Genomic DNA, 16545 nt, shown 5'->3' with positions numbered 1-16545 from the left:
AACGTAGGGAAGCAAAGTGACTTGAATTCAGGTCCTGAGCCTCTCAGGCTGGGGCCCTCCCTCCATTACCCTTCAACTCCTCCTTGCTGGACCATGCACGGGAGCAGGGGCTTGGCCAGGATGAGCCCCGTCTGCTGCCTGGGGACCCAGCCCCTACGTTGGCCACAAACCTGGTCTGTGGCCAGGGCTGGAAGCCATGGCCAGCTAGCAGACAGCCTCTCAGCCATGGGGCTTGAGGAAGTCCACAAAGCCTGACTGTGTTTGTCTTGGCTTCTCTGGCCTGGCCCAGGCTCTGCTATTGTTCTGGGAATCACACCCACCCCTGCGAGGCCTGGAGCCACCCCATGAAGGAGGCTGTTGCTAGGGGTGAGATGGGAGGACCCCGGGAAGGTCACGTCTTTGCTCAGCCACAGCTGCAGCCTGGCACTCTCTCTTCTGGCTTTGACACTATTCTCCTGTGTTCTGCGTTGCGTCTCAAAAGTTGCTCACTGTCCCTGGTGGACATCAGCCTCCTCCAACAGACTGGGTGCTCCCCAAGGGTCTGGGTCAAACACACCTCCTTTGCATAGGCTATTCCCTGTCCCTAGAGATTTTCCCCTCCATATACTCACCTGGCTCAGCCCTTCACTTCCTTCATATCTTTGTCTAGAGTCACCTTCTTGGCAAGCCTTGCCTGGCCGCCCTATTTAAAATTGCTCCCAACACTCCCCATTCTCCTCTGCTTGACTTTTTCCCACAGCTGTCATCACCATTTGACTCCTATACATTTTTCATATTCGTTTTGTTGCAACCTGACTCTTCCTGCCAGGCCATCAGCTCCTGGAGCACAGGAATTTTCTGTTTTGTAAACTACTGCATGTCCCCTGGCCCTGTTTCTACAAAGCACCTGGCATACAGCAGAGGCTCAAAAAACACTAGTGCATAAGTAAGTGATGATGTCTCCAGCACTGCTCAGGACCAGTGCTCCACAGACACTTCCTCACTTCCGTGTGGGGAAACTGAGGCAGAGCGAAGCAGGGCAGGGTGGCATGCGCCTGGGGTCCCAGCTACTCAGGAGTCTGAGGTGGGAGGATGGTTTGAGCCCAGAAAGTGGAGGCTGCAGTGAGCTGAGATCGTGCCACTGCATTCCAGCCTGGGCAACAAAGCCAGACCCTGCCTCAAAAATAAAAAAAATAAAAAAAAGGAGGGAATTAGCATTTACAGAACTGTCTGTGCCAAGCATTGTGTGGATGTTTAATACACCTCATTTTTGCCCTCACTACCACCTGTTTTATAGATGATGAAACAGGCTCAGAGCAGAGGAAGTGTCCTTGGACAAATCACTTCATGTCCATAAGCCTGAGTTTTCTCATTGCTTAAAGAAAGGAATAAAATGGTGTGCTTGTAAGACAGAGAACCAGGTAGCACAGTGAGGGTGCTCTCCAAGGAGGTGCAGGAAATACCCACGTTCCTTGCTCCTGCCTGGACCGTGCTCCCTGGTGTACAGGGGCAGTTGTCCAAGGTCTGGGCTGCTTCCTTTCTAGCCGGGGCTTCAGGATAGCAGGGTGGCTCTGCCCCAAGAAACAGGCAGAGGGCACTGTGTGTGTCGGCGGGGGGTGCACAGGATCACCCTCATTCTACCTGTTGCAACCCCAGAGTTCCAGGCCTTGCTGGGTGGGTGACTGCAGTAATTGCTTGGATCTGTACAAATCCACGATTTCGCCTCTTTAGGGGCTCTTCATCCAGGGAGAGCACACTCCTCAACCCTCAGTTCCACTCTGTGGCTGGTGCAGCTAAGGTCACTGCTCACAGCTATACCTGGAATGCTACCTTAACACACTCCTTTGACTTTGGGGGGTTTTTTGGTCTTAAAGAGAATGTTCGCTTTTTTGGGATGTGAGTCATTGGGGAAGGCACAGAGCACTGCCTAAAGGCAGAGGAGCAAACGCCTTTGTTCTTTATAGCTTAGGGCTCTGGGTTCAGGCTCACACCTCTGATCACAGCAACCCCCTGCATCAGCCTTTGGCATCAGCACAGCCATGACAACAGCCAGTGTCTAGGTTATCAGGGAACAGTTTGGCTCTAGTTAGTAGCAAGTAATGTTTCAGACGTTGGCTAACATTTTCACTACTGCTAATATATCAGTTATAGCTAAAACCTTAAAATTATAAGCAATTACTAATACATCAGTTATACCTACAACTTTAAAATTACAAGCTATTGCTAATATGTCAGTATACCTACAACATTAAAATTACAAGCTATTACTAATATTATCAGTATACCTAAAACCTTAAAATTACAAGTTATTGCTAATATATCAGTTATACCTAAAACCTTAAAATTACAAGCTAACATTTTACATTTGTTAATCACTAACATCTCAGTCACTGTGTGACATACTAATCAGTATCAAACACTCCAGTTATGGATAATACTTTAGTTAACAGCTAACATCCTGGCCATGAGTGGATGATTTAATTATCAGCTAACACTTCCGTGAACAACTAACATTGGAGGTGCCAGTTGAAATGTTAGTTATAAGACAACTCAGTTAATCTGATTTAGAGCTAAAATCTAAGCCAGTGCTTCTCAATCCATAAAGTGCCTTTGGATTATCTGGGGATAATGTTACAACGCAGCCTTTGGGTTTGCAGGTCTGGGGCAAGCCCACGAAGCTCCCTGCAATGTTGATGGGGCTGGTTGCAGCCCCCTCTGCAAAGCGAGGGTAAGAGCTAATGGCTCTTACCACGGTTGCTGGCTAACCTCCTGTTACCACCTAACCTATTTATTGGAAGGTCAACGTTAGTTACCTGCTACCATCTGCACTGACTGCCAATAGCTTGAGATGAGAAAGCTGGTGGGTGGGACTAGCTCACGCAGGTTCCAGAGAGCCTGATTCTTCAGTGTTCAGGAATTCTGTGAGCTGGTCATTAAACTGTCAACAGCTTGAAAGCAGACACGTTGGGAGCACTGACACCCATACCAACTCTACAAACCTGGCTTTTACTTTTTCCGAGAGGGCGGGCTCACTAGCACACCACCACTGGCCACCTCCCTCCTGGGGTGTGGCTTATTATGGGCAGGAAGAAGGGGAGAGGGCCAGCGTGAAGCAGCTCTCCAGGAGGCAGGGGAGGGACAGAAGTCCAACTTACCTTCCCAGTGGATCTGACGCCTTTCCAGATGCAGAAGAAACAGACTAGCCAGACGAGAAGAAGGCAGAGTGCGAGGTCCCATTTCAGAGAGCCTGGGTGGTCGATTCCAGGGGACAAGCTCAGCACGTTGCGCCTTGAAGCAAACACAGAGCCAGGAGTCAGTGAGGGGCCTGGCCCCGGGGCAGGAAGAGCCAAGGCCAGGACCTTAACAGGCTGGGGGTCAAATCCCACCGGAGGTGCTGCATTTACACAAGTCACCTCACCTTTCCAAACCCAGGAATCCCCTTTGTCTTGAGACGGTGTTGTTGGAAAGGCAAGAAAAGGATGGACTCAGACTCCGGACTCAAGCAAACCCAGGTTTAAGTTAAGGAACCCCTAAGCCTGAGTCTCCTCATCTGTGAAATGGGCACTGATTTTCCGCTGGGACTTCAGCAGAACCTTCTTCAGTGCCAACCATGGGCCAAACACTAGATTCAATTCTCAGCTCTACTGTTCATTCAGTCACTGACTGTGGGCAAGTTAGCCAACTTTTCCAGACCTCCCACTCCTCATCTGCAAAATGGGGGTAACTGCCTTCTCCCAACATTGTCCCTTTTATTTTATTCATCCCCGTGTGACCTGGATCTCTCACTAAAATGTAAGCCACACAAGGTCCTAACTTCAGGGTCTGGGATGCAGCTAGCACTTGATGACATATACAGATGTGACTGTGGTGTTCAGATGTCCAGGGAAGCTTCAGGCACACAGCTGGCACCTGACCAGTGCTGGTTTCCTCCCCGGCCCTGCCAGGGTGTTGAGGGTCTGAGAGTGAAGTAGGTAAACAGTTTTAAAAATAATTGGCATGGGACAGCCATCAACCCTGCCCAGGATGACACAGCAGAGCATGGGTCCTCGGAGTCCAGACCTAAGCTTCCCATTGACCTGTGCTGATTCCTGCTGTCCTGCTAAACAGGCACACAAGCACCTACTCACAGACATTCTTGCGGACGATAGAATCTGAAAGCAGGCCAGGGCGGTGCAGGGTACTGACAGCCCAGGCCATGAAACTTGATGCCCAGAAGTGGCACCCATGGTCCCAGAGCTATGACTGCTGCAACAGTGATTGAGGACAGCCACGCTGAGCACAGGGACAGCGGCCCTGTCCACGGGGCCTCCCAGGTTACCTGTCCACCACAGACTGCTGCACAAGAGACAAGGTCCCCATGCTCCAGGGTGTTTGCGAACCCCTGGAGAAAGCTAAGTTTCCTTCTAATGGGAGTCAGCTCCCTGTCTGAAGGTCACGCTCCCATGCAGGAAAGGCAGGGAGTGAAGTATGATTCTGTGCCTCAGTTTCCCCTTTTGTAAAATGGGAATAACAGGTCCTGACCAGGATGCTGTTGGGAAAGCATTCCAGAACATCCCAAGCTCTCAGCCAATCCGTAGGATTACTCCCACAGTCAGGGCTCTGGTTCTTGGAACACACACTGGGCTAGACCCTTTATCATGTCTTTTTTTTTTCCTAAAGAAGCTTCAACATAAGCACTTTGAATAAATCCAAGATTCCCTTCTCAGCTGGCATTCAAGCAAGGCCTTTCTCTAGTTTACTGCTGTGTTCCCAGCACCTAGAACAGCATCTGGCCCATTGGAGGGGCTCAATAAGGACCTGCTGAGTGAATGAGTGAATGAAAAGACTCAACTGGGAGGAGGCAAGTTCACGTGTCACTGTACACCAATCTGCAAAATACTCCCACTTACAGCCATAAGACGGGGTAGCTTTTCTTTGCCCCTTTCTTGCTGGTCACAGTGACATCTGTGGGCTCCCCCTGGCACCAGTGATGACATCATGATAATGCTGACAAGCAAATAAAAGCCACCAGCAACTGTCTGCTTTTCAAGACCTTTTCAGTTTATCTCATCTGATCCAAGGAGTAGAGACCATTCACCCTATTTCACAGACGGGGAAAACCGAGGCTTGGAGGGTCCACTTGCCCATGGTCACAGCACCAGCAGGTGACACAGAGCTGCCACCCCAAGCCCATGCCTGTCTGACTCCATTACACTGTTGGTCTGATTTTAAAAGAAAACAGAGCCTAAATTTTAAAAACAATGTCTTCAGTCCTCTGCTACATGCTGGGATTACCTGGCACTTTGGGGCCGGGGGCATCTCTATAGGGCAGGCTGGCAGCCAACTGCATCCCAGCTGGGGCTCTGCCAAGCATGTGGATCTGGCGGCTGCCATGGCTTTAAAACAAAAAGCCTTTCCTCATTCAGCCTGCAGGGCTCAGCACCTTCAATGAAAGCCACGGCGGGCTGGGCAGAGGCCCAAGACTTCCTTGTGAATGGGCAGCACCAGCAGAGGAGGCAGAGCACCTTTCCACTCTCTCCCAGACCCAGCAGGTGCCTATCCTCACTGTAGAGCCCATCTGTCTTCCGCTGTCCTGTCCCACACTGGGGAAATGTCCGTCTTGCCCACCAGACCCTGAACATCGCAAGGACGAGGGGTTTATATGCAGATGAGATGCCCAGTCACAAGACAACCTTTCCTTTGATTCTTCAGGGCAAGCTGGATGAGCAGCTTAATGCCCCAGAGCCCTGATTCTGACCATACCCAGCCGGCAGCCAGCTCATCCAACAGTATCTGCTCTTCTCCCACCACCATGCTGGGCAAACCAGTGGTGCCCGGTACTGATGGGAGGCTGCCACCCTGGCTTGCTTGGGGCAGCTGGCCAGCTATGGAGTCCACAACAAAGAAAATGAGTCCTCCGCCTGCTTCGCCATTGCTGGTGGTAGTCCCTTTGTAGGCTCTCATGGTGCCATCCAGGGACGTTGGCTTTGACCAGGCAATTCCATTCCTAAGATGATCTCCTATAATTACACCTGCATGGGTGGCCAGAGACATAGTGTCTACCCCAAACAGTGCTGTCTGTAGAGTGAAAGATTGGAAACGACTCAAATGGCCATCAAGAGGAGCAGGCACACGCTGGAATACAATGCAGCTTGTGAAACAATGGGAAAGTTCTCAGTGTCCTACTAAGGAGCTATGTCCTGGAGATAAAATGCAGGAAGAGAAACAAGGTGAAGAACCGTGCATGTGACATGCTCCCTACTGTGTAAAGAGGGAGGGAGACAGAGTCACATTTGTGCTTGAATACGCACACACTATTTTTGGCAGGACACACAAAAAGCTGGTGGCAGTTGCTGCCTGTGCAGGGGAGGGAGGTGCACGTTGCAATGTATTTTTTTCACTATTTCAATGTTTTTAATGTGCACTTATCACCCTTAAAAAAGTTATTTTAAATTCCTGAAAAGCTTTACAATGGGCCATGTGAACGTACGAGGACTGAAACCAGTGTATCTCATCAATCAGGCTTTGTCACAACACAGCCTGACACAGGCTCAGGGCCAGAGCAACCAACATTCTTTCCAAAGACATCTCGGGCAGCCATGGAGGCTGAATCTCAGGCAGGGCCCTCCAGTCCCTTCCATGTCTGACTTCTAGGGTCTTCCCAGCCACAAAGCAGCCGATCAGGACCCCAGCCAATCCCCACCCAGAGGTGAGGGCATGCTCAGTAAACTGTAGAGTGCCTTGCTGAGGGAACGCCATGGTGCACTGCCACTCACCTGTGCCTCCTAAGCACCCCAAGAGGAGGCTGGCGGGCTCCCCGTAGTGTTCACACAGCTCTCCCAGCACACTGTCTCCGCCCCGTTCAGGCCTGACGCCCCCAGGATGATTTCCAGCAGCCTCCTCATTGGTTCTCCTCCCTCCACTCCTGCCACCCTCCCACCCACTGCCTCCACTCCCCAAGAGTCAGAGGGAATCTGTCAATACCTAAGTCAGGCCGCCTCCCTCCTCTGCTCCACATCCTCCCCAGGCTCCCACTCCCTGGCCAACAAGGCCCTCCTGACCTTGCCATTCAGACTCAGACACTTTTAAGAGTGAGTGGGTGCCAATTAGTAACCACACAGGTCAGCGGGTGTAAAGGGGAAGTGTCCTGGGCAGGCTGGGGGTGTGGGCACCCAAGCCCCACCCTCATCCCCCAGACTGCATGGTCACTTCCTCCTCCTTCAGCCACCCTAGCTGGTCAGCTGCCCCGAGCAAGTCAACTATAAAAGGGCCCGTCCACCCAGAGCACGGAGCCGTGCAGACTTTCTCCACCGCCTCCTCCTTCCGACATTCCTGAACAGGTTGAATGCGGTCCTGCCTCGAGGACTTGGACCTAGCTGCTTCCCCTGGCCACTTGTTCCAAAGATGCCTCGCCCCTTTCCTTCAGGTCTCTGTTCAAAGACCACTTCCCCAGGGCAGCCATTCCTGGCCACCCTCTGTCAAAAGTATCCCAGGTCTCTGTCAAAAGTATCCCAGGTCACTCTCCTTCCCCTGCCCTGGCCCTATTTCTCATCACTTACTGCTTTTATATTACAATTTTATATGTGCTATCTATTCAATGTCTGTCTGTCCTACTAGAATGTCAATCCCAAGATGGCAGGGTCTATGTCTGTCTTATCACTGAACAGTGCTTGGCATGCAATTGGGGCTCAGTTGACCTTAGTTGAGTAAATTAATTATACCCATTTGGTTGATGGGGAAACTGAGGCTCAGATGGGTTCAGGAATTCACCTGAAATCACTCAGATAGAAATCAACCCTGGACCTGGTTCCTTTTTTCTGATGCCACCCTGGGGACCAGCCATCTCATGTGCTGGGCCTGGTGCTGGCCTTGGCAAGGGCCCCAGCATCCCCAGCTTCCCCGTCTCTCTCATACAGAGGGAGGAGACTTCGAGGTAAGCTGCATTCTTATCCAAGAATAGGAATGATTCACTCCAGGGTGGGATCCAAAAAAGAATCGCCTGGACGTCTGTTTTGAGTTGGCCGCCCTGCTGCCGTCCAGCCGGCACTCAGAGATGTAAATACGTCCTCCTAGCAGGCCAAATCGTTTCCTTTTGACGGCAGGCCAGCCATTTATTGGCCATAGCTCTCCCCTGGAGACTGGCGGAGGCAACAATTATAAAAGGGCCCGTCCGCCCAGAGCACGGGGCCATGCAGCCTTTCTCCACCGCCTCCTCCTTCCGACAGCTGCAGGGGAAGATTGGCTGAGCAGGCCTTGTTTGCAAATATGACTCATTTCTTTGATTCTAATAAAGTCTAATGATACGTGCGGAGCTCCCAGGGGGCTCTGGAGGAGCCTAGGAGGAAGACTCGGCTCCAGGCTGATGGAGGGCATCTGGCCAGGTCTGGCCTCTTCTGTCCTCCAGGGTGACCCTGGGATGGAGGTGACCCCAGACAGCAAGGACCAGCAGGGGATAAAAACTCTGCTTCCCCGTCCCAGAGCAACTCGGCTGTCTCTGGGGCCCCAGTGGCTTCTCATGAGGATCTGGGAAAGGGTAGCTCACAAGCTCCTGCTGAGAATGGTGACTTGGCATTGCACACAGGGTGGGCATAGGGGTCCAAGCTGAGAGAAGACCCCATGAGTAACCTGGGAATAGGGAGACACACATGTGGCACAATGTGACCTGAGACTGTGGACATGGACTCCCAGGCCTGGCCTGGATTCTTAGCTGGTGGCTAGTGGGGACACAGACAGAAAGGGAGCTGAAGGCAGAATACAGTGCTGAATGCCAGGGCTGGGAGCTTTGCTCCTTCTAGCTGCACGTGTGACCTTGGGCAGGGCACTGTACATCTTGTATCCTCAGTGTCCCCTGGCCCCCTGCAAAGTACATCCCTGGTCTTTGCTCCATAACATTCAAGCCAGGCTGTGAGACGTTGGGGCCGTGCTACTTCCGTTTACAGAGGAGAGAAGGGGGTGTGCAGAGGTGAGGGCACTGTCTCAAGGTCGTGCAGCTGGGATGTGTGGGAGCCAGAGTTGGGCTGTGTCTCCCCCAAAAAGGAAAGGGGAATGTCACCCATTGCTGCTCTGTTGCCTCCTCTGTGAAAACAGAGGGAAGAGGGGCTGGCAGGGAGGGTCAATAGGGACCTTCCCTATACCCAGAAGCAGGGAGATGTCTCTGCTCCCCCAGTGCCTTGTATCCCTGACACCCAGGGACTCCTGAGCACCTTCCAGCAACTCCTGCTGAAGAAAAAGACAGGCCAGGGACCTATGCGTCTGGGGCATGTTAGAGAAGTGAAAGGAAGCAAGGGCTGGGGCTGGGCTTCAGCTTGAGGGTTGCCAAGACTAACCTTCCTGGGTATCCTCATCGCTCTGCTGCCCAACCAGCTCCTAGACAGCAACGTGCAAAAATTTCCCAACAAGACTCACTCGAGAGAAACCCCAGAGCCAGACACTGCAGGTTGGTGATTATCTTCAGGGGGATTCAGATAAGTTTCACCCCAAAGGGAACCCAGACCTTCTGAAGGTCGAGCCCTCTGAGGCCCCGTATACAGTCAGTGCTCAGCATACATCCAGCTTCTTTCCCACCAGTGTGTTCTCTAAAGGATGTCCAAAAATCCCATTCAATTCAGTCACACTACTCCCCTTCTCATATGCCTTCCATGGTTCCTCCTCCAAGAGAACAAAGCCCAAATGTATCTGCCTCACATTCAAGGCTTCGACCCTTCTCCCTGGCCCCACCTATCACTCACCCGTGCATCCTATGCTCTAGCCAAACCATCCCAAACATTCATGTGCTTTCAGAATGCGGACTCTGCATGGGTTGTTCCTCCTACCTAGACTGTCTTTCCACTCTCCTTTTCTGCCTAGTGAGCTCCTACTCATCCTTCAAAGCCCAGCTTATATGCTCCTCCAGCTGCAGATGGGGAAGTGAGGTCAGAGAGAGGTAGTGACTTGCTGCTCCATGCAGGTGGATGAAGACAAAGAACTAATGAGGAAATTCAGCACCCAGTGAGCGCTTGCTGTGTTGAAATAGTCTCAATCCTTTCTGGCAGGGTGAGATCATAGCATGGGAAAAGCCATGAGAGGGTTCTGAGCTGGAAAATAACAGGGTGGATTCAGAATTGATGACAGAAGTACAAGGACAAGGCAGCGGGGAGATCCAAGAGACCAGTGCTGGTGTCCAGGAGAGTGACAATGGGGGTCCCGTGGGGGTGACAGTGCATGGGGCCCGTGCTCAGATTCTGGGTATACTCTGAAGGGGGAGCCAGGGGGACGTGTGAATTGGACGTGGGATTCGAGGTAGAAAGAAGAGTTCTGCATGATGCCTAGGTATTTCCCCTACTTAGAAAGCCTATGCAGAGACTGAATGAAATGACGGGGCAAGTTCCTAGTACTATGCTCATGGGAGTCGACTATTGCCTTTCCACGGTTGCATGCCAAGAAAAGAGAAGGCTCTTGAAAGCAGGAGGCCGGGTCTTTCTTGCCCATGGCACCTGGCTCAGGGTTGGAACTGAGCTGTTCCCGGCGTACCTCTCTAGCCTCGGCCTGCGCTGCGAAGGCAGGTCACAGGAGGCAGCGCTGGCCTTGCCTAAGCCTGCTTTCCAGGACCCTGCTCCATGGCCCCCAGTCTTCCCCAGGGTTCTAGAAAGAGGGCAAGTTATTTGTGAATGTTCAAGTGGTCTCCCAAAGCTCTGCTGGAACCTGGGGCTGGGGATGCAGGGGTAGGATAGGTGTGACAGCCGGAGCAGGTGAGTACCAGGCCGGACGCCAGGGCTCTCTGGATAGAGCAAATCCACGTGGATTATGCAGGAGCTTGGGAAGGTGCCTGAAGAACCAGACACTTTCCAAAGATAAATGTCAGTGTCTTCCAGGCCGGAACATGGAGCTGGGGTGCTCAGAATGAAGATTCTGGAAGGGAAGGGTTCCAGAATACCCCCGAGAGCCCAGTCCTCCTGGAAGGTGTGAGTGAGGATTGGCCACCCTGAGGACCTCACATTGCTCCCATGAGTTCCTTCTCCAAGACCCCTGGGTCCCAGACAACAGGGAGATAAGCAGAACCGAGAAAAGAATGGCCCTTTTACAACAGGGGGTGATTCTTTAAGGTCATAACGCTTAAAGAAACTGCCAGGAGGGGCAGTTTTATGCACTAAGGGTACTGGATAAATAATGGATTCTGGCCAGGCATGGTGGCTCACACCTGTAATCCCAGCACTTTGGGAGGCCAAGGCGTTCGGATCACGAGGTCAGAAGATTGAGACCATCCTGCCCAACATGGTGAAGCCCTGTCTCTACTAAAAATACAAAAATTAGCTGGGCATGGTGATGCACACCTGTAATCCCAGCTACTCGGGAGGCTGAGACAGGAGAATCACTTGAACTGGGGAGTCGGAGGTTGCAGTGAGCCTAGATCTCGCCACTGCACTCCAGCCTGGCAACAGAGCGAGACTCCATCTCCAAAAATAATAATAATAATAATAGATTCCAAGGGCTGGCCACCCATGATCTCATGCAGTCAGGGCCACCCTACAACCCTGGGAGGGCAGCAATGCCGTCTCCCCAGATGCAGGTGAGGACACCACAGCCCAGAGAGTGGGACGCATCTGTCCAAGCTACAAGTGGCAGACTGAGGGTTCGAACCCAGGCAGGTCAGTCAATGGCTGAGGCAAGGAGGTCCCAGCAGACGCCCTCAATAGCTGGCTGAGTGCCAGCGTCCAGGAGTCGGGCAGGCCCAGTCTTCAGGTTGTGCCAAGAACAGCAGAGAAAGGACAGGGCTGTGCCTTGGACCCCATTCAAGTGAGAAGAAGGAAGTACCAGCCTTTCTTTGTCTGTGAACTCAGCTCCCCAGGGAGCAGGGAACGGAGGGGCGATGATTGTGCTTCCAATGTCCCTTTTGTTTGTACGTGGAAAATATACATGTACAAACAATATGTAAGAGGAACCCCTAGTGACAGTGGGCCTAGGGACCTGCCCTAAGCATACACTGAAGGGCCGGTGACATGGAGCACCCAAGTAAGGGTTCCACAGCAGTGAGGGCAACCGACCCCTTCTTTGCCAAGGATGCCCCAGCCCTGACCCCAAAGCATGGCTGGGGCCAGTCACCAGGCTGCTCCCTCCTCTCTGGCCCATTCCTGGGCCAGCTCCTAAGAGGTGGGTACACACCTTGAAAACGGCAAAACCACACACAAAAGACAGGGACTATCATCTCGGGATGATTCAGAACCACCCTCTTCCTTAACAGCATCCCTGCCCTGGCTCACAACCTCCACACAAGGCCTCATCTCAGTTATGTCCAGGGTCAAGGGGCTGCACTTGAGTGCTGAGCCCCAAGGCTGGCTTATGATGAAGAGGAAAATGATGCACTAGCCTATTTTTGATCAGCCTCTAAGCATTATGTTAGAAGAATTTCCCTACACATCAGCTCACTCAAGACTTCCCCAAAATCAGGATTCCACATCCCACCTTTCTGATGTTTGTCCTCTGTATCCTCCCTGTAGTTACTGACTACAGTTCTTCACTCCTCTCATGAAGAGACAGAATTTATTTCCTCCACATCTTGAATCTGGGTTTGTCTTGTGGCTTTCTTTGGCCAAAGGGACATGAACAAAAATAATATAGACAGAGGCTTGAAAAGCGCTTGGGCTTTGGGGTTTGCCCATTTCTTGTTCTTAGAGTGCTTGCTTAGCAGCCAGTGACAAGCCCAGGTTAGCCTACTGGGTGATGAAACCACATGGACCAGTACCCCTCACACCCCAGCCAATAGCCAGCCAAACCCCAGAAGAGATACCCGGAGGACCTACAGATGCCTGCAGACACATGAAGGAGCCCAAGACCAGAACTGCCCAGCCAAGCTCAGCCCAAACTGCCAACAAGCAAAACAATCAAGAGCTAAATAAATGCTTGTTTAAAGCCACCAGGTTTGGGGATGGTTGTTACACAGTAAAAGCTAACTGATGCATCTTTTTCACTCTATCTACTCACTTTTCACTTAACTACTTCAGCTCCATATACACATTTTTCTCTGTGCAATAACAGAGAATATATTTTTTCTAAAATACATTAAGAAAACTGTATCATTTTTAGACAACGTAAGTATGCATACCTGCCTCACAGGGATCCCATCAGGGTAGTAATGATTCATTCTCTTTATCTGACAGGTAAAGAAACTGAGGCTCAGAAAGGAGAAGTGGCTTGCCTAAGGTCAAACAGCCAGTAAGTGGCAGAACTGGGATTCCAGGTCTGTCTGTGGTCAAAGGCATAAATTTATCTCCAGATCTGCATCCTCCTTCCAATGCCCGGAAGACAGTGGCTCCCACATCCCAAGGGAGGAGATAAGGAAGTGGGCCATCCTCTCTGCCCCGCCCATGCCCTCCTCCTTCCTTCAATGAGGTGGTCTTACTCCCAGAACTCGATGACAGGGGAGGTGAAGTTGGTGGAGCTGATGGTGATCCAGACACTCTTGTTCTTGCGCATGGTGTCCTCCATGCAGTGGGGCGTGTTCCAGCTGTGGTTGCAGTGTGCCCAGGGCAGCTCCTTCTGGAAGGACTGGAACAGGTAGTATGTGGCCCAGGCCAGGATGACGATGTAGTAGACATTCAGAAGGGACACAATTACAATGGAGGCATAGCCGATACCTGCAGGTTGGGCAAACAAGATGAGCAAACATCACGAGAGGCCAGACCCACCATGGCCACATACTCAACTGGAAGGCCATGGTATCCCCAGGCCCCAGGCCATAAGAGGCCCTTCAACAGTGACCACCAAATATGTATAGGATAAATGGACGGCTGGGCGAATGGACGGGTGAAACAACAGACGGTGAGGTAAATGGGATGGTTAGATGAATTGAAGGATGAGTGACTGGGGGCAGAGGGGATAGAATAATGATTGGATGGTTAGATGGATGGATAAATGGATGGATGGATGCAAAGGTAGATAATAAAGAGGATGGTTGACTGGATGATTGGATGTCTGGCTGGTTGGCTGGATGGATGGTTAGATGGTTGGATAGCTGAATGGATGAGATAAATGGATGGATGAGTAAACAGATGGATAGTTAGATGATTGGATAAATGGCTAGATGAATGGATAAATAGCTAAAATGGTAAGTGCTGGATTGATGGATATTCATTTGTGGCATAGATAATTTGTTAGATGGATGTATGGATTGATGGTAGTTGGTTAGAAGCTTGGGTAGATGAATGGCTGGACGGGTAGATGAATGGAAAATGGATGGATAGTCTAATTATTGAGTGGTTTAATGGAAGAAAGGCTTAAGGATAAATGGATTTATGTGGATGACCGAATGAACAGACTCACATATATTCCTATCCCTGGCAATTAAATCATAACAGTGATGATTTTGTGTGGATACTAAGTTCTAAACATAGGACTAATTAAGCTACAATTCATTTGATGCTGACTGTGTACAAAGCACTTCTACAGGGCGATGTTATTTTGTCTTCATAGCAACCCTGTGACGTAAGCACACAACTATATTTCTATTTTATAGATGAGAAAAGTGAAGTACAAAGTGACCTTCTCAAAGTCACAAAACCATCAAGGGGAGGAAATGGGACTTGAACTCAGAGAAGGTCTCCTGAACCTGAATACTTATGTGCTGCACTCTACTGCCAGGCAGCTACAGGCTTCTCCTTTTTCTTTAGATTCAGCGGTACAGGTGCAAGTTTGTTACAGGCGTATATGGCACGAAAGTGAGGTTTGCACTTCCATCGATCCCGTCACCCACATAGTGAACACAGTATGCAACAGGTAGTTTCTCAACCCTTGCTCTCACCCCTTTTGGAGTCCCCAGTGTCTATCATTCCCATCTTTATGCCCATGTGTACCCAAGGTTGAGTTTTCACTTATAAGCAAGAACACGTGGTACTTGTTTCTCTGTTTCTGCATTAATACTGCTTAGGACAATGACCTTCAGCTGTATCCATGTTGCTGCAAAGGACACACTGCTATTCTTCAGGGCTGCATAGTTTTCCACGGTATATCTGCACCACATTTTCTTTACCCAGTCCACCACTGATGGGCGCCTAGGCTGATTCCAGGTCTTTGCTACTGTGAATAGCGTGGCGGCTGGCTTCTCTATGCAACAACCTAGGGAAGTGGGCATGCTGGTCCTGACTGAGCAGCTACTGCTTGCTAGGCACTTGCCACATCTCCTTTCCCTGTACTCCTAAGCAGCAGCATCTGCACCACACTGCTGCTGTACTGGCCGCTATCGTGTGTCAGGCACAGAGCTAAGTGATGTGCATGAGACGCCAAAGAACCTGGCAGACAATAGGTGTTCAATAAAAATGTGTGGCATTGATGAGTACCAGGCTGCCCCTAAAATGACCTCTGTCCCATACTCACCAGAGAACAAGGGGCAGATCTTTTCCCAACACGTGATGCCCCCTTCAGAGGTGTACTGGCCTATGATGATCTCCAAGAAAAACACAGGCAGGCCGCTCCCAAACAGGAAAATAAAATACGGTATGAGAAACGCACCTGCAGAGAGCAGAATGGGCAAGGGTGAGGCTGTGGCCATGGCAGCGCTGATGCAGAAGGTTCCCAAGCCCTCCCAGGCAATGGAACCAGAGAGAATGCACAAGGGACATGAGGCTCAAGGCCAAACTCTTGGACCTGGTGGGAAATGCTCCAGGCCCTGCCCGCCTGGCCAGCTGGTTTTGCCTTTCCAGTGTGCCTTCCCTCTCACCTTCAAATCTACCAGGGGCTTCCAGCCTCAGAGCCTTCGTGTCAGCTGTGCCTACTACCTGCCTGCCTCCTCCACATCCGTCCCTCTAAACAAGGTCTGCTTGGCCTCTAAGACCCACTCAAACATTGCCACTTTGTTGGGGCCTTTGCCTACCCTCCCCAGGCCTGCCCAGTGGTAAGGGGTAGAGGGTAGGCATCTCTGGCGGGGACGGGACTGAGGGGAGGAAGGTGGGGCAAAGCATTGGGGCACGGGATCCTACCTGCTGTCCACTAATGGCTTCAGCGGGTCCATAAACCCTTTGAAACTGTGGGCAAGTTGGGTCTAGTATATGTGCTTTGTTCTGGGGAGCGTCTAGGACACTCAACAGAGTCCCAAAGGGGCCTGAGACCTACAGAAGGTTAAGAAACCAGGCTCTAAGGGAGAACTCCCCAGAAGGTGGTTCTGCCGATGTGAGCAGCACAAGGCATGCCCATCTCCGCTGACACACAAGCATCTGACAACGAGCAGAACCAGCCGTGGGCAGTTCCTCCCTATCCAGTTCTCTTCAAGCCCCTCGTGGCACCAGCAAGAAAGCACCTAAATCATTAGGTGCTGCTTGACGTCAACACCCGTAACAGAAGACCTGGCAGAGGGCTCCTGCTCAGAGCCTTCAGGAGGCAAAAACAAAAACGAAAGCAAACCAAAGTCCAAAAATCCAAGCCAACCAACTCATCAACCCAACCAAGCGCAGTCACTACATTTAAAGACTATCTTCCCTGTACTTTATATTCCTGGATCCCTTTGTAGCACGACAAATGATACCAGTTTTCCATTTATGTGAGAAACAGTTTGCGCTCTGGAGTACATTTGGTGAAGTTAGAAAAGCAAATATGAATGTTAAAGGAAAGATAAAGAAACAG

General features: G+C 51.1%; 1 protein-coding gene across 1 annotated transcript in view; it reads right to left on the bottom strand.

Moving 5' to 3' along the window:
* Window positions 1-16545, bottom strand: part of SLC6A6 (solute carrier family 6 member 6) — an 87838-nt gene that overhangs the window by 28515 nt on the left and 42778 nt on the right. Inside the window, 3 exon segments of the mRNA XM_064362064.1 lie at window positions 3135-3267; window positions 13334-13568; window positions 15304-15438. Coding sequence (XP_064218134.1) covers window positions 3135-3267; window positions 13334-13568; window positions 15304-15438 — 503 coding nt within the window.

Source organism: Aotus nancymaae, unplaced genomic scaffold (assembly GCF_030222135.1).
Source record: "Aotus nancymaae isolate 86718 unplaced genomic scaffold, 86718_ANA_hifiasm-v0.15.2.pri h1tg000046l, whole genome shotgun sequence".
Lineage (NCBI taxonomy): Eukaryota > Metazoa > Chordata > Mammalia > Primates > Aotidae > Aotus > Aotus nancymaae.
The sequence above is the reverse complement of the archived record's forward strand: the minus strand, read 5'-3'. Positions and strand labels throughout refer to the sequence as shown.